This window comes from Natrix helvetica, assembly GCF_964273705.1.
Source record: "Natrix helvetica genome assembly, chromosome: 1".
Classification (NCBI taxonomy): domain Eukaryota; kingdom Metazoa; phylum Chordata; class Lepidosauria; order Squamata; family Natricidae; genus Natrix; species Natrix helvetica.
Window position 1 is genome coordinate 107,131,625 of NC_138548.1, and position 18,844 is coordinate 107,150,468.

At 38.4% G+C, this 18,844-nt stretch overlaps 1 protein-coding gene across 6 annotated transcripts in view; it reads right to left on the reverse strand.

The window, feature by feature from the left end:
* Nucleotides 1-18,844, reverse strand: part of ABCC8 (ATP binding cassette subfamily C member 8) — a 74,514-nt gene that overhangs the window by 27,959 nt on the left and 27,711 nt on the right. For 4 of the 6 annotated variants that reach the window (XR_014173821.1, XR_014173822.1, XR_014173823.1 and 1 more), the window contains exons 11-21: nt 15,097-15,137; nt 13,869-14,014; nt 12,398-12,503; nt 11,524-11,634; nt 9,102-9,177; nt 8,780-8,885; nt 8,333-8,368; nt 8,002-8,037; nt 5,218-5,316; nt 2,261-2,345; nt 1,049-1,129 (exon numbers count right to left, since the gene is read on the reverse strand). Coding sequence is in view for 3 of the 6 variants with exons in the window: in XM_081935750.1 (XP_081791876.1) it covers nt 1,049-1,129; nt 2,261-2,345; nt 5,218-5,316; nt 8,002-8,037; nt 8,333-8,368; nt 8,780-8,885; nt 9,102-9,177; nt 11,524-11,634; nt 12,398-12,503; nt 13,869-14,014; nt 15,097-15,137 (923 nt within the window). In the remaining 3 variants the exon portion in view is untranslated. The remainder of the gene's footprint in view (nt 1-1,048; nt 1,130-2,260; nt 2,346-5,217; nt 5,317-8,001; nt 8,038-8,332; nt 8,369-8,779; nt 8,886-9,101; nt 9,178-11,523; nt 11,635-12,397; nt 12,504-13,868; nt 14,015-15,096; nt 15,138-18,844) is intronic. The other 2 variants (XM_081935751.1, XM_081935752.1) reach the window with 2 other exon arrangements.

Consider the following 18,844-nt stretch of genomic DNA (forward strand, 5'->3'; position numbering starts at 1 on the left):
TCAAGCTACAATTCTCATTTTTCCAGCCCAAGGGAAAGGAGTTTGCCAACTTTGGCAACACATTATCCCTCTCTCAGATGGGTTTGACTATGCCATTAATGCCTTTGGAGAAAGGGCTCTGTCATCATTGGGCTGGGTAAGTGTAAACATTATCACTAAGGGTTCAGAAGCAGTGAGCTAAAACTTTGAGCTGCAAAAGCCAGATTATAAAACTGGGGTCGCTGGGAATGTTAAAAAAGCCCACGTGAGACTAAGGGAACAAATTGCAATGGAAAATTATTTCTAGAATTCATCTGTTCACTGTGATCTTAGATGTGTCAGACGTTGGGAACCGGCATCATACTGGAGAAAATATTCTATTGACATTGTGGATCTAGAGTACCATATTTTTTGGAGTATAAGATACACCTTTTTCCCTCAAAAAAGAGGCTGAAAATCTGGGTGCGTCTTATACACTGAATAAAACATTTTTTGCCTCCTGAAACCCTGCCCCCTTCACCAAAATGGCCTTGCAGGGCATGGATAGCCTCTAGCAAGCTTTTAGAGAGCTCCTGGGGGCTGGGGAGGGCAGAAATGAGCAAAAAACGGCCCATTTTTTGCTCAATTTCCCTATAAGCTTCTATAAGCTTCGTAAAGGCTATTCATGTCCTTTTTTTTTTTTTACAAAAAACAGGCCTGTTGTCATGAAAAATGGGCTGTTTTTTGCTCATTTTTGCCCCCCACCCCCCAGGAGCACTCTGCAAGCCCCCTAAAGGCTATCCATGCCTTTTTTAGGGAAAAAACAGGCCCGTTTTTGAGAAATACAGGCCATTTTTGCGAGGTTTGCAGAGTGCAAAAACTTTTTTTTATTTGTCTCTTCAAAACCTTGGTGCGTCTTATACTCTCGTACGTCTTGTACTCTGAAAAATATGGTATGTATTCTCGATAGAATTGGTTGTTGTTAATCCAGGAATTTTGTAATTTTGGGTTTTTAGGTTGAAGTATGTCATTTATAGAGAAAGGAAAGCCTTTTCGGTTTAGATGGTAGAATTAGTAACAGTAAACCTACCAGAAATACCACATTTGTCTGTTGGTAAAGAGCTCTTGCTACACTGATCCTTTGGCGCTGACCTCCAGATAAGTTAATACCCTTGGGGAAAAGATAAAATAATTCAATTAGAAACCTATACAATTTTGAGACATTATTATTCAAACTATGCTTTTCCAAACCTGACTTTTCATGGTATCCTTAAAAGGTAAAGCAGTCAAAAGTATAAAAAGTTATTAGTCAAGATAGTCAGAATTTTCATACTCACTCTAATATATCTGAATATTATTATTATTATTTCTAAAATACAAAGTGCTTCATCATTCAATTATTCATCCTATTAGCAGCTCCTGCAGTAATAGTAATTATTTCAAAGATACAACTGGAAAAGTAAGACTGAGGTAACAACTTAGTCAGGATTCTTGTGTTCGTGATTTAGTAAAAATTATATAAATCAATATAAGTTAAAATGCAATGTTCATATAGCTGTCCTTTGTCAGTGCTATGTATTAACATGGACACTGCAAAGGAGTATATCAATGGTAAATCTCTACAGCATGGCTCGGCCTCAATGTCTTCCATTGTTCTTTGGACATTCTCTAACATTCTAATATTTTTCTTTACCTTTTAATATTGCATTTTAGCCATTATATGGTCTATTGATACTATAATGTCTATGAAAGAATATCAACTACAAGGCTAGATCTACTGAAGCACTGAATAAAATGTCTAGATAAATAATGAATAACAAATCTAGATTATTGCGGCTAAATGACCCCAAACTATTTTGACTATCTGGAGCTCCTAGATTGTGAGAGAATTTCTTTGTTACCTGAGGCAAAGTAAGTTTCTTTTTTCATTATTTCAACCTTCAGTCAGTAAGGAAATATATTCCATGTTTATTAACAACTGCCTTTCTACTTCTTACTTTAATTGGGCTATTCTAACATGACTTTCATAAATATTTTCTAGATAATGAAAAATAATGTTTTGTTTAATAAATATACTTTCCCAATATAGTATTTCAGTCAGTGCCAGGAGCACTAGATATATTGAGGTATGGCAGATGGAAGAAAAGCTGTAATGCCATGTATTAAGTATAACACTTTCATCCTTAGGATCTGAAACTCAGTTTGCTGTACAAAGCTATTTTCTCAAACACCACTTATACATTTAAGACCATGTGATAACATTTGGGTGCTTAATGTTTTCTAATTATACATAGCCACTAACCCTTTCTCCAATCTGTGTTTGGTCTCCATGAGGTAGTATGTCAATATCAGGCTGAAGACAGCAAGCATCAATTACTGCTTTATACCTGTGGAAACAAAAAGAGTAATTGTCAATTCATGTGGAAATTGCCTCACCAGCATACTTCATGTCCTTAAAAGCAAGATTAATCAGCTGGAAAAGTCACACATTGGAAAATGCATGCTTGTTAAGCACTTATTTTTCCAATGGGAATCCCACCTGTTTCAGGCAAATACATTAGGCCCCAACTAATAGCTCACTGTCAAATATTTTGAAGCTAAAAAAAGTGTGCCTTGGTCCTGTATGCCTTGGAGACTATCATCCAGTGACGTGCAGTCAGGGGAGGCAGGGGAGGCGGAGCCTCACCACTCTCGTCATGAAAATAAAAAAGAATTACTCCAGGAAGCCGTGAAAGTGGCTGGGAGAGGCGCGCGGCTTGGTTTAGCCTCCCTGGACATCTCAGCAGCAGCCCCAAGTGTGCCGATCTCGCCATTTTTTACATCGGGCGAGCCCAGGATCCTTGCAAGGGGAATGGGACCACGTGTGCAGGAGGCTCCTCAGCTCCAGCCTCAATCAGCGCAGCCGCGGTCCCCTTCATCTTGCCTCAGGAAGGAGGGGAATGGGACCACGTGTGCAGGGGAAGGGGATCGCGGCTCTGCTAATCTGAGGCTGTGTGCTGAGGAGCCTCCTGCACACGTGGTCCCATTTCCCTTGCAAGGATCACAGGCTCGCCCAATGCAAAAAATGCCTAGGTACCGTGTTTCCCCGAAAATACAACCTGTCCTGCGCTCACTGACCTAGCGTTATCCCGAAAGCACCAAGTTACAGGAGCCGGGGGTGGGGGGAGCGCTCACGTTGCTTGCCGCCTTCAATATACCGCTAGGTTGGGGAGTGGCGTTCTGTCCGGCCAGAGGGGAGAGTTGCCGGGCGGCTGCTCTCTTGTGAACTGGCTCCCGAAGAGCCGGGCACAGCCTCAGGGGCGAAGTAGCCATGAGGTAACTATGCTCACGAGCAGCCGCCCGGAAAATCCCCTCTCTAGCCGGGAAAAGCGCCATTCACTGACCTGAGCAGCCGCCCGGCAAATCCCCTCTCCAGCCGGGAAAAGCGCCATTCACCAAGCCCTTGTGCAGCTCTCCCAGGCGACCGCCGCTGGCTGCTGCTGCCCGCCGCCGCCCACCGCCCCGCCGCTCCGCTCCGTGCATAACTTCCAAACTCCAAAACTTCCAGCATCGCCCGCTCTAGGAGTGCTCTCTATGGTGGGCCGGCTGCTGGAAGACTGTCCGGAAAACTCTCTGTCCAGCAGCCGGCCCACCATAGAGAGCACTCCTAGAGCGGCCGATGCTGGAAGTTTTGGAGTTTGGAAGTTATGCACGGAGCGGAGCGGGGCGGGGGCGGGCAGCAGCAGCCAGCAGCGGTCGCCTGGGACAGCTGCGCAAGGGCTTGGTGAATGGCGCTTTTCCCGGCTGGAGAGGGGATTTGCGGGGCGGCTGCTGAGGTCAGTGAATGGCGCTTTTCCCGGCTGGAGAGGGGATTTGCGGGGCGGCTGCTGAGGTCAGTGAATGGTGCTTTTCCCGGCTGGAGAGGGGATTTGCGGGGCGGCTGCTGAGGTCAGTGAATGGCGCTTTTCCCGGCTGGAGAGGGGATTTGCGGGGCGGCTGCTGAGGTCAGTGAATGGCGCTTTTCCCGGCTGGAGAGGGGATTTGCGGGGCGGCTGCTGAGGTCAGTGAATGGCGCTTTTCCCGGCTGGAGAGTTTCCCGGCAACTCTCCCCTCTGGCCAGACAGAACGCCACTCCCCAACCTAGCGGTATACCGAAGGCGGCAAGCAACGTGAGCGCTCCCCCCACCCCCGGCTCCTGTAACTTGGTGCTTTCGGGATAACGCTAGGTCAGTGAGCGCAGGACAGGTTGTATTTTCGGGGAAACATGGTACCCAGGCATTTTTTGCATTGGGCGAGCCCGGGATCCTTGCAAGGGGAATGGGACCACGTGTGCAGGCGGCTCCTCAGCGCACAGCCTCAGATTAGCAGAGCCGCAATCCCCTTCCCCTGCACACGTGGTCCCATTCCCCTCCTTCCTGAGGCAAGATGAAGGGGACCGCGGCTGCGCTGATTGAGGCTGGAGCTGAAGAAATTTCTCCGTTTGGGCTGCGCCCCTGCGATCGGAGCAACCACGTGGTTTGATGACGTCACCAGCCTCACCAGTCATAAACGTCACCGCACGTCACTGCTATCATCTATAACTTCCTATAGGGGTTTCAGAATTTAAATGATTTAAATCAGATTATTTGAAAGTTTAAACTTGTCAACACTATAGGTCAAGAGCATGACATTCATTTATTTATACTGGGAAGATCTAAAATGTGATGGCAGTGTCTCAAAACTAAACATTAAAAAGGGAAAAAGAAGAAGACGATATATTGGAGAACTGTGAAAGTTCTATGTTTAAACTGTTATTTAATAAAGAGTGTTAAGACACTGTCTACTTTGGAATTATTCTTTGAGAAGTCATCTTGCCATGGATCTATCATGATAGTGATTCAACATTATTTCTGCAGAATCTGAGAATGTGACTTGTATTGGCTCATAATATTAATACAAACATAAATAAATGACTTCTTAAAGAAGGATGTCAGAAGCAAATGTGCAACAAAAAAGTATCTAGTGCTGAAATGTACTCAAATGTTACTTACTTTATAGGTAATTTTCCAGGTTGGAAAAATACATTCTTTGGGAGTCTTTTCAAGAAAAAAGAGATCTCCAATCAATATGGATTGATGCTTTAGAACATTACATAGTTGAAAGGTAACTATCTGATACAACTCAACATTTGCTCCCTGTAGCTAGGAAAATAACATTGTCAGCAACAGCAAAAATGTTTACTGACAGGATGATAATGAGGTCTGACTATAATTAGTTTTTACTGGCTCTTAAATACATTACCTTTGTTTATTGAAGGGGCTTTCAAAAGTGATATTTTCTTCCACAGTAGCATTTAACAACCATGGTTTCTGAGAAGCGTATGCCACTGGCCCTCTTTTGCTGAAAAAAATAAAATAAGAGAACTTATCCACGTGTTTCTATGTACAATGTCTTATTTACTTTCAAGGATACTTCTTTCAAAGACAAGTTAATATTTCCTATTGTACATTAAAAAAAGGCATGAGTGATGTGGTGGCCTAGTGGTGAAGATGCTCGCCTCCCACTTGGAAGGTTGAGAGTCTAAGGTAGTGGCAGATGTTTCTCTCCTAGAGTGCAAGGAAAAAAATACTGAGAACTCTGCGTGGCGTCAAGAATCAGCTCCACCCTGTCGTCCTGAGTCTACCCTGAATTAAAGGATTACAGGGTGATAAAAAGGTAGTTCATAAAAAAGGAATATTGTCATTAATTGATAAGTGCATTATCAGTTAAGTTATTCTTTGTAAATTTGTTCGCCTTAACTATATGCAAGGTTGTAGTGAGATTACTTTGATGTCAACTTAGTTCCCAATTTGATATTTTTCACATATATAATTTTTATTAATATTTTGATTATAATAGTAAAATCTTATACAAACTAAACTTAAAGAAAAAAAGAATAGGAAGGGGGAATAGAAAGTGTAGGACAAAAAAGAGAAGAAAGAGAAAAGTAAGTATATAATGAACAGAAAAGAAATAAAAATGTGACTTCGAATCTTCATCACAGCAAATATAAACAAATTTAGTGACTCTTCATCCCCTCTAAAGTTGCAAACATTTATCTCTTTATCCCATAACCCATCTCTTATCTGCAGATTAATAAACAAATCCACGAAACATCATCGTTTCTGTTCTGATGTCACCAGAACATTAATAAAAGATTGACAGAAGTAACAACCTTGATGCATTAAACCAACTTTTATTTCTTTCTTTTACTTTTAATAGTCTTAATCTTTAGTTCATTGAAATATTGACATAGGATTAATATCTCTTCAATTTTCTTTATTCCATCACAGAGAGTTCTTCAAGGCTTTAATAAGCCATTTTTGTGAACTCAATAGGAAAAAATATGATCACTTTCTTGGTTTGTCATTTGCATTTCATTTTTAAATTTTAAATTCAGTTAATTTCTTTTTATATCCAATGAAACATCTTTTTCTAAGTCATTATGTTGGCCGATCAGTTGTAAATCCACTTTTGATACCATCTCTAGCTTGCCAAATAAAATTTGTTCTTAAATAACTTTTGACATAGTGTATCCATAGAAACGTTTAGTCATGCTGGCCACATGACCACATCACAGAGACATCTTCGGACAGTGCTGGCTCTTTGACTTTGAAACGGATTTGAGCACCGCACCCTAGAGTCGGGAATGACTAGCACATATGTGCGAGGGGAACCGTTATCCATAGAAACAGACATTAATACTGACATTGATGATATTGTACGTAGTTACTATTTTCTTATTCTATTCCTCAAAAGTTTCCTTCAATATTTTTATTGTTATAGTGTCTTGCAACATTTCAGAGTTGTAATTCTTTACCTAAAATCTTTAGTTCCCCCTAGTGTCCAGTTTTTTAAATTATCAAATTGCTTATCTTTGTTTTGTCTTGTAAAATACAAAACAGAATCAATTTCCCATGAGAAGCTGTTCTTTAAAATTAACTCCAAAATATTATCACAGTATAAAAGTTTCAATATTCCAATTTTATCCAGATGCTTAGTCCATTTATAACTTTCTAAGATCAAAATCTCATTTAACTTTTTGTTGTTTCTTTGATCTTTGCTGTGGTCATTAGCTCCACTTTTGCAAAGCTGTCTTGAGTTTGCCATACCTTCCTGGAAGAAGTCACAGTTTGGCATTTCAGTAGTAAAAGAAACTTAATTTATCAATTCCACACAATTGTGTGATGAGTCATTCTACATTATGTATCAACATATTAATTCAATATAAAAGATGACATCCGTGGTCTCGAATCTGGAAGAAAACCTTTTCTTTCAAAAAGTACTATTAATGGACATTTTCAACTCATATGAATCATTATGAATGCTTATATCATTGAGTTCAACTTATGACTTTCATTTATAATCATACAGATACTGTGTAATACAGATGGACTCTGACATCTTAATGAGCAGAAACATTTATTCGCTATGCCATTTTCCTGAATTATGCATAATTTAGCAATTATCCAAATTATGCACAATTTAGCAATTATGTTGTACCTTTAGTCGTGATATAGTTCTTCCCTGATTTTACATATCTCAACCATTGAGAATATCATTTAGTCAATAATGCCTTGTCTTGATATATATTCTTTGTCTTTTTCTCCTTTTTCTAACTAGCTCCAGAGAAATGTCAGTCACTGCAGCAAAATCTGAGTGACACTGAATGTTAAATGTAAAACCTTAGCAGTGCAGACATAAAGTATTTTTCCAAAGAAGCATAGAAGCACCAGATAGTATTATTCCAGTAATATAGTATATGGGTTGTTCTGATTTTTTCACATCAGAGAATTATAATGATAAAATGCAGATTCTCGATAAAGCAGAATTTCTCAGTTTACAAAGTTAGCAGAAATTATCTAGACTTGCATAAACTTATTGGCTATTTAGGGATTTCTCTCTCTTTTGACATAACACTATACAGAAAGCACATAAAAGATCTTACAATCTTGATCGTTGATCTTACAATTAAAGCATAATGAAACTGCTTTGTTGACTGAATTTTTTGCAAGTTTTTTAACACTGTTATTAAAAATACTGTACCTGGACTCCATTTCAACAGTTGTTTCCATGTCAGAGCTGCAAAACAGGTACACAGTAACTTAGTAGTTTTTCTAATGCAACTCATTAGAAATGTTTGAATTTTAAAAGTAAATGAATATGACCAACATTCATAGATTTGTGATATACAACAATTCATTCTGGATTTAAGTCACTGTGGTGGGTCATTCCAAGCATCAAAACATTCTCATCCAAATAGCCTATACAATTTTTTTCTGATACTTTGGTTTTTTTCTTTAAAAAACCCCCATCTATCAGATTAGATGTTTTTGTTTCTTTGTGTTGTATAACAGAATCAAATGAATTATCATACCTAACATCTTCCCCCGTCTCACTATCAGGAATGTTGCTGTAATATCAGAAATAACAGAGAAAAAATGATTATAACATTTCCTCCACAACATGATCTTATCCTATTTTATCTGACACACTGAAGCAACTTTATATATTTCGCAGTTTGAAGGCAAATGGATGTTATTTTTCAATTAGACACAAAGTTACTGCAGTGCGATCAATCTTCTCAGTTACAAGTACAATGATACAAAAAGTGTGTAGATGGTTGAGACCCACACAGACACATGTTGAATCTACAGTTCATGTGGATTAATTAAATGAGGAAAATGAAGGTATTTAGCAACTATATGCAGTATCAATACATTTCAGGATTCATGCTATAGTAATATAATTCATATATATTAACGACATGGCAGGCCTGTACCTTAAAAGCTACATAGCAACTAAAAGGACAGACTAAAATTACCTGTTCCAGATCACATTTCCAGATATCTTCTGCATCTCTCCAAGTATTCCTAACAAAAGAGATGATTTACCACAGCCTACTTGTCCCACAATCATTGTTAACTGACCTGCAATAATAGAAAAAAAAATTATAGTGTTCTTGAAATGTTGACTTCCATTCACCCCAGTCCAGAGAGCAATTAGGTAACTGATTTTTAAATGGACCAATTTTTTCTCATGCACATGTACTCCTGTTTCTGTTTTGTGCTCAGGAGTTTATTATTGCATAGTGCTTGATTAGGAACATTTGCAAATCCTAATCATTGTAATAGATGCATTAATACCTTGAGGAATTCGAATATCAATGCTGGATAAAGTTGGAACTCCTTCTGGTGTCCATGTGAAAAATCCATTCGTGACCTATGGTTGCAACAGCAACAAGAACATAAATGATCTATGTTGTTACAAAACATCATACATATTCTCCCTTTTAAAATTTCTCTTTTAAAAGTATTGATAATAGGCAACTGTTAAATGGAGGGGGGAACCTGCTTCATAGATAACAGAGTAGAGAATGTTCTTATCTGGTCTATGAGCTCCTTCCCAAACTTTTCCAATTCAATCAAAAGAAGCAATTTTAAATTTCTATTGCAATATCATAGAATGCATGATACAAGATCAAATAAATCAAATAGATCAAATAAATATTTCTCTGTTTCATCAGCATGTTTCTTTCTGGATTAATTTGCATCTTGGTTTTTAAATTTAAAAAAATAGATCTATGCAAAAAGAAATAAACAACCAAGATCCCATAACTCTTCATATGAGACTTTAGTGTTCTTTTCTTCATGTACAGAACTATCATGTTATAAGAATGTGTCTCTAAGTATTTTTTGTTTAATCTAGAAGTAGATTAAATTAACTCAGATTATCTTTTTTTCTCTGTAAAGTGTTATATATGCTCCAGGGGATAAATTAATCTGAACTAAGCATTGTTTATTTTTAACAATTGATAAAATTATGCAGCATAACTAAGAGCAATGCTAAACATAAAAATGCATATAGGCTGATTCAATATTGAGCACAGAATAAAAATAATTATATATTTAGCAATTAAATTCTATTTCTACTTTATATAGACAATTATCCTCATAGCCTGTTGGAGAAATAAATTTTACAATTAGCCACATTTATTTTATCCATATAAAATAAAATCAGATTAAGAAACAGAGGTTAGTAAGTGGAAATTCATACAAAAGGTGGAGGACATGCAGCCCTATAATCCATCTTCTAGTTATCATACCAGATAGAGAACAAATTTGTGTTTATTTTTAAAAAATGGTTGAGATATGTGTGGAGACACCATTGTTTCCATATAAATCTTTTTTTCTTGCCTTTGATACGTGGGGACTCTCAATACATACTTAAGGAAGAATGCATAATGAATCTGCTCAGAGGCCTTTCTTAATAAAATTGACATGAAGATTACTATAGATCAGTGATGGCGAACCTATGGCATGCGTGCCACAAGTGGCATGCGGAGCCATTTGTCAGGGCACATGAGGCGCTGCCCTGTCAGCTGGCCAGCGTGCATGCGCGCGCTGGCTAGCTGAGTTCACCTTTTTAAAAGCTATTTTTTGCCTTCCCCAGGCTCCAGAGGCTTTATAGGAGCCTGGGGAGGGCGAAAAGAGCCTCCCCCGTGGAGGCTTCAGGGACTGTCCGGAGGCTTCCCTGACGCCTTCGGAACGCTTAAAACGACCCTCCGAGCAAACCGGAAGTGACTTCTGGGTTGCTCGGAGGGTCGTTTTAAGTGCTCCGAAGGCTTCAGGGACCGTCCGGAGGCTTCCCTGACGCCTTCGGAGCGCTTAAAACCACCCTCTGAGCAAACCAGAAGTCACTTCTGGTTTGCTCGGAGGGTCGTTTTAAGCACTCCGAAGGCTTCAGGGACCGTCCGGAGGCTTCCCTGAAGCCTTCGGAATGCTTAAAACGACCCTCCGAGCAACCCGGAAGTCAATTCTGGTTTGCTCGGAGGGTGGTTTTAAGCACTCCGAAGGCTTCACGGAAGCCTCCGAATGGTCCCTGAAGCCTCCGGAGGGCCTCCGGGGGGGGCGGGGGAGGCTCTTTTCGCCCTCCCAAGGCTCCTATAAAGCCTCTGGAGCCTGGGGAGGGCAAAAAAAGCATGTAAAAATGGGGGGGGCATGTTGTGCGCGCATGCACACTGGGGGATCGCGCGTTGCATTATGGGTGTGGCACGCCGGCACATGACCCCCCCGCACTCCCCCCACTTGTGGCACGCGAGCCAAAAAAGGTTCACCATCGCTGCTATAGATGCTACACCTGCCCTAGCATAATTTAAGTCTGAAACTTAACGGAGTGGAAAGAGTAAATGGCTAGGTTTTTACATTATGCTAAGCTATATTGTAATTTGCTTGATTTTGGTTATTGAGCCTCATTGTTTTATGGCATGGTGTGATATGTGAACATAAATTGTGATGTGATCAACAAATTAGGGTTAATAAAGCCATGTGGAAACTACTATTTTCTCTCTCCTAGCAATTAATCCATGCTCCTTCAAGAGGCCTATCTTCCAATCTGATAATCATATTGCCAAAATTGTTGTCTATTTTCTCTGTTAACAAGAAAATTTTTGGTAGTCTTCTACTACAGGAGATAAATTTGAATTGCATTCTCAGCTTGGGACTATAATACTAGAACGTTTGTACTTATTAGAAACAACATAATTAGAAAGAGTGATCTTATTATCACCTTTACACAAAAATCATCTGCTTCTGTGCTGCTAACAGATCTTCTTACAGGAGAGCTGTAATTGTTCCAGTCCTCTCTGGCAGGCCTCTTACGATTAACAACTTTGAGGGTCTGTGCAAGACCAGGAAGACAGAAACATGGTGAGTGGGGACATAAATGCAGATGTCAGCAACGGACAATGAGTTAGTTTCCTAGTAGATGTACTCGTTCCCTAAGAGAAGAAAAGGTGGTTTCTACCATGAATGTTTGGTTTGAGTAAAGGCAGAGGTAAATGGACTTGGTCAGTTTTGGGTGGGTTTAAATAGTGTACTAAGCCATAATCAGGTTTTATTTATGATAGCATAGTGCAAAAGATCATCTCAACTTTTTTCTGTGTGCAAACCATGGTTCGTGACTTAGCAAAATAACTGAAACAAGATACTTTGACTACTTAAACCCACCACTTAATTCAGACTATGGTGCAGCATGATCCATAATTTTCTAAGCATGCAGTTGTGGATTATCTTGGATCTCTTACTGCTGCTGGGTATTTAATCCTGTTCCAGAGGATTCTAACAAATCAGCAAACTGCATGCCTTTATACAGTACTGTTGACTGAGATGCATCCCAACCATTCTGATAAGGATTGGATTCCACCCCCCCTTGCAATTGTTTCACAATGCAGCTGGCAGTTCCTTCCAGCAAACTGTCTCATCATCCACTGCTGGCTTTAAACAAAAATCAGTCACCATGTAATCTACAATAAGTAGATGTTAAATTTTACTACTGTGGCTATTAATTACAAGGAAAGTGACAGTTATTGGCATTACTGTACAAGCAAAGATTTAAGAATGGGATGTTGCCAGTTTCCCAATCAAATTAAGACGACACTTACAAGAATTTGATATTTGCTGTGGTTGTCTGGGCTTCTTGGCTCAGAACATTTATCGTGCTCTTCTGCAATTTCTTCACTCGAGAGAAATTCATTTAACTTTTGGACACTATGAAAAGAGAAGAATGGTAGCAAGCTAAACAAATCATACCACTGCTGCATACAACAGCAGTGTTTATTACTTTAGGAAACTGCAGCCCTTGATCCCATTTTGGTGTCCAGCCCTTGGACAGATAAGGATTCCATTTTGATTGGATAAAGATACATAATAATGCACTGAAATGATCACATACTGCCCTTTTAGGAATCTGAATAAGAATATTAAGCTAGCTTGCTATTAGGACTTTATATTTATACTTTGCATGTCAGTTTTTGGGCTTTTATAACTGTTTAGGTATTGTTTGATTATGCCAGGTTTCAGTTTCTATGGAGAATAACTGTGTCCACCAAATATATTTTGGAACAAAGCTGTGGGATTCTAATTATTGTAGAAATCATGAGCAGAAAAACTTCATTACTTCATTACACTTGGAATATAATCTTGAAGTTTAGATGGCTTCATGTCTGCTATTGATTATTTATTAGAATATTTATAACATGTATGTGTAAGATATTAGATCAGTACTAGCTAGCATTGATGATGTGACATAGTTTGGGAATGGAACTTCTGCAAGAAAACCACCAAGCTCAGAGAGCACCAAGGACCCTAACAAAAAAGTACTGAAAAGTACACTATGCCTTCTGATAATAGGAAGGATGAAAAAAGAAACCCATAAGAGATACAAATGAGAGGTAACAGTTTCTGAACACATAATAAATTCAGGAAATATGGTGAGTCCATGATAACATGTTATGTTGAAATCTCCATATTGTCTTGTCCATAGATAAGGGGTCCCTCTTTTTAAATAATCCGCATAGATCTTAAAGTTTAATCAAACTGATTCTGAGCATGACAGAGAAAAGGTGCCTGAGAAGACACTAGTTACATCTATTACGTACTTGCATATAGGTAAAGACATTTAAAAGTACATTAATACTAAGTGATCATTTTCAATTTCTTTACTTTTTTTTTAATGAAGGCACAGGATGAAGTACAAAAACAGCAGATTCTGCACACATGTTATATCATGGTAAGCATTAAAGCACAAAGGATGCGTACCCACAGTTTGAGCTGTAAAATTCTTATTGAATTAATGTGGATTTGTGATAATCATATAAGAGTTATGAAACAGTAATTAGAGATGAACTGTGTGATAGAATGTAGTTGTGTGTGCAAAACAGAGAGGGATGAGAAAATACAATTAAGATTTTATCACATATTATCATGAACATTTAACACATTTTAAAATCTATGATAACACTATTATATAAAATGATATCCTAAATAAATTCTAAATGACTCCCACGGCAATGGAGGTGACTATTTTAAACCAAGTGTCTTAACTTTTGGAGAAGTTCACTCATGAAACCTTACCTTACAAGAGCTTTAACAGTGGATCTAACCACACTGGAGAGTAGGAACAGGGGTGTCACAAGGATGTGGAAAAGAGCGAGCGATGCAAAGGCCACCGAAGGAGAAAAGTCAGCATTGACAAAGAGATGGGTATGGACAACAAACGTCTTATTAGAAAAACAAAAACAAAACGCATTACTTCAGACCATTTATCTATTAAAGACATATTTTCAGTCAGATTTTTTTAAAACTGAGCTTCAAAAATCCAAAGAATCAGCAGAACTGTTATTCTTATAGAACTATGAATGATCATCAAGCATCAAAATTTATATACAACTATAAATAGACCATTTATGTATATGTATACCATTTTTCCTTTATTTATTTATTTTATGGGTGTGCTTGCATATTCTTTTATGGGGGTTGTCACTTGGTGGTGTTTCTTAATATTAGTTGCCCAGAACAATTTGGAATAGGTGCCATACAGATTAAGTAAATAAATAAAATAAATCAAAGAAGCTTCTCTGAATGTAGAGTAAGTCCATGAGTTGTGACTTGAAAAGTGCCTGAATTTGCCCCATCTAAGACAATTAATTGTATTTTATTACCGGACTACTTCCAAAAGAAAGTTCTACCCAAAGGAAGATGGCAATGAGAAGGGGCTGGATTCTGTCCTATATGTTGCAGACAGAATCAGTTACTGTCAAGAGATTCAAGAATAACAAAACCAAACTTACTATTCGATATGATTTTCTATAGCTTTTGAAATAATATAAAGTAGTTGCTACTCTTTTTTTACCCATCCATCATTCTGTCAGCCAATGCATTGAGAATATTATCCACCCTAGCTCCAAACCAGTACTCTGTTTCTGGAAGATGCTGATTTTCAGTTCAGCATCATCTTAAAATCCTTAGCTGCATCTGCAATGGGAAAGGCCAGTGATTTACACTGACCTTTTTAAATTTATATTTCATCTTTTATTGCAGTCCTTAGTATAATCTTTCATGTTGTTCCTGTGTTTCTTATCTCTCTGCAAAGCTTTTTTTCTAGTAGCTACTGGGAAGAGCAATTGCTGAAATTTGGTGTCTTCCTTCCTTCCTATAGCATGAACAAATTTTATGGACCCAGATCTCCTCATAATAATTTAAAGTCAGCAAAAGCAGAATCAACACATTCATTATTAAAAAGGTGTATCTTTCTCTATTTTTTCTTTAAAAATTGCATTTTAATATAAATGTTTATACTTACTATAAGAACAGCTGCAATTGGTATTGCTGCATTCATGAAAACTGTAGGGAAAATATTTTTTTTCTTACTACATTTACACACTTTTGTATCTATATCGCTTTCATTCTCATGCATTTTATTTACTTTAGAAGCGTACTAATTGCTATAACAAAGTACAGTATAAGAAAAATTATGCCAATAATTACAGATACTCCACCTAATATAAATGATGCTTAGCTTAACAAAGTATGCATTTGCAACTGCAACAGTGCCTTTTTCTTTCAGATTACTCGCTTTTTAGTCAGGTAAAATAGCTATAATACGTTGATATTGTACCGTATTATTCAAAGAAAGACACATTGTGATTGTTCCAAGCAGATTTCTTTACTGAGCCTCACCTACAGACAAAATCTTGCCAAACTAAAGCAGACTACCACCCCCATAAAGCAATATAGTCTGAAAACTCTTATGGAGAAATAATTTTCACTCTCTTTATCTCACACAAACCATCTGAATTGAATTGTCTCTTACTCCTCTGAAATGCATTCCCTCTTTCCTGGGAATCCAGGCTATTATCATCACAGTTCTGGTAGTGCTTCTGTACCATGAATGATAGCAAGAAAATAATTTCCAGGGACTTTCTGGGTAGATTTGATGTACAATACTGGTTTCCTCTCTATGTCTAGGCGAATGGATTCCCTATTGTTCTGAGTCTTCTTTGCAGCTGGTCATGAAAATATAAATTATCCATTCTATTACAGTAACATTATGGTTTATTACTTATGTTGCCAAAATTTCGTCCTAATTTTAACAAGTGATAACTGTCAAATTGTTCAATGTATTTCAGAAGTAGGATACTCTTACATTCCTTTCAGCTTCCTGGTTCACACTGCAATCTTATTGCAGCAGCCAAACAGGAAATATTTCAAATATTTCAAAATTGAATAAAATAAGCTGCAGATAAGTTTTCTGGGCTTAATTAAACATAAATTTGGAGGGAAGACAAAGAATTTTCATTATAAAATACATGTTTTAAAGCAAACAAAAACAAAAACTGAGATTCATTTCTTGGCATCTATAAGTCGAGCTGATTTCTCCCCCAAGTTCTGAAAGATGGCTACAGTGTCAGCAATACAGAACTACATGGATTTAATGTGCTATTTCATTTCAGGCAGTTTAGTATGTATCCTGTAGAGATGGGCAACTGTTCCTTAATTAATAATATTGATTTCTCTCTCCTCTCTCCCCCTCCCTCCCTCCCATAGGAACTTTTTTCTAACATAAATGCAAACACAAAGACTGGTGGTATAGTGGTTACAATGCAGTATTGCAGGCAAACTCTGCCCACAGCCTGGAGTTCAATCCTAATATGCCTTCCATCCTTCCAAGGTTGGTAAAATGAAGATCCATATTATTGGTGGCTATATGTCGACATTGTAAACTGCAAAGAGAGTGCTGTAAATCAATATGGGAAGGTACATATAAGTCTAAGTGCTAGTGTTATTTTCATTAAGCTCAGAGCTGGAAGGTTAAGGTGGGTTGCTTCTGGTTCGGCCCAGTTTGGCTGAACCAGTAGTGGAATTCAGACCTGGGTCGCAGAATCAGCAGCGACCCAGGTCTGTCACACTTCCGAACCAGTTCTCTTGCTGCCACTGGGCTGCCGCCATTTTGGTTTTTAGTGACTGCACGTGCACAGTTCACTGTAAATTATTCTGCGCCTGCGTGAAGAACAATTTACAATTTAAACAGCGCACATGCAGGTTGCGAACCGGTAGTAAAACCGGCAGCAATCCACCCCGGGTTAAATGTCCCACATCCTATGTGATAATGACAGTTCATTATCTCCGCGGGGGTTATCATGGGGGTACCTAGGTGCTCCCATGTTACACCCCTTTTAGGCGGCCTGCACTGGTTACCGGTTGTCTTCTGGGTGCGATTCAAGGTACTAATTATGACCTTTAAAGCGCTCCATGGCTTAGGCCCAGGGTACCTGCGAGACCACCTACTGCCACCAATAGCCTCCCACCGTCCAGTACGATCCCACAGAGTTGGCCTCCTCAAGGTGCCGTCGGACAGACAATGTCGGCTGGTGACCCCCAGGGGGAGAGCCTTCTCTGTGGGAGTGCCTTCCCTCTGGAATGAGCTGCCCCCGGAGCTTCGCATAATCCCTGACCTCCGGTCCTTCCGACGCGCCCTAAAAAGTTGGCTTTTCCAGCAAGCCGTCCTGGCCTGTTAATTTTATTTAATTTTAAAATGTGAGTGTTATATAAATTGGGTTTGTTTTTTGGACTGTTTCTAATTTCCTTTTAACTTTTGTACTATGTGTTTTTTAATGCTGTATGCTGCCCTGAGTCCTTGGGAGAAGGGCAGCATATAAATCCAATAAATTCAAAAATCCAATCCAATCCAATCTCTATTAAGACATTAAAAGATACCTTAAGAGTTATTTGGATTGATGATTCTAACATTTAAAACAATTCATTATCATAAGCTATTTTCTGGCTGGCTTCCCATATCATGTTAAGCCATAAGGTTTGTTTGGTTTCTAGGCATCTTCTTTTATGTCTTATGACTTATGGCAATGGTATCAAGATCTCAACTTATGGGCTCCCTTTTCTTCAAATTTCTCCCACTAGCCAAAAGCCAGCTCTTAGGATGGATCTGTTGGCAGGTAAACTGAACTAGCACAGGTTAGTGAAAAAGAATCATGGCTTGTCTGACTAAGTAGATGTACAGATCTGAGCTACAAAAATCAGGACAATCATTAGATGGCACCAGAAAGAGTCTTGTGTATTATTTTATTGTCACCTAGAAGTTGTTGAGACTTTTGCATTCTACAGTCATTTAATCATAGGTAATAAAACAAGAGATGATGGATGGAAGGATGGGTGAATGGACATCCCTCCCTCATTTCCCATAGTGACCTCTTATGAAAGCATGTTCTAAATAGGAAAATGTGTTCCTAGTAATTCACAGACATCTGGAGGGAAGCAAGTGGGTAAATTTTGTTCTGAAGTAATGTTTCTTCAAGCAGATTAATTTTGAAAGAAAAAGATCAAGATTGTTTATTCCCTAGAGAAAAGAAAATGAGTTAAAGTACTTACGATAATAAGTATTGCCAATGTGCCATATGTTTTGTGCATTTGGTTGCTTATTATCATAGGCCAATGTAGCTCCATCTCAAGAGACATCTTTCATGATGAACATTTAGCATGATAAATAAGATCTCATAGGAGCTAAGGAAAACATAAGCAGCGTTCTAGTGCTAAAGGGTAAAGTTAATGTCTTAAGTACAGCCAAATTTGAAAAATTTCCCAGGGCCTTTTTCCTTGCCCCTGCTTACTGTTTTCAGTTGCTTAAAAACAGATTGAGTGACATACTATTTATCCTTTCGGAGATAATTAGCGAAGAACTCCCATTTGTTATCAAAAGTTTCACTTATAATCAGTTTTAATGATTTCAATCCACTGCATTTATTTACAGATGCCATAGTAATAATCTTTCTTACTATAAAACACTTAAAATGCTGCCCTGGTATTAATTGCATAGTTACAATTAATATTGTTATAAAACTACTGTTTATTTTACTTCTAATATACATACACTGTTTAGAGACCAATTCTATATACAGGAGTAAGAACTAAATGGAAGTTAATTCTTGGTAAATAAGCCTATAAAATCAGTATCAGTCTGATATTATATAACACAACATTCCAGAAAATTTAACAATTGGCTCTCACAAGCCTCAGCAGGCCATCTGTTATCTTAT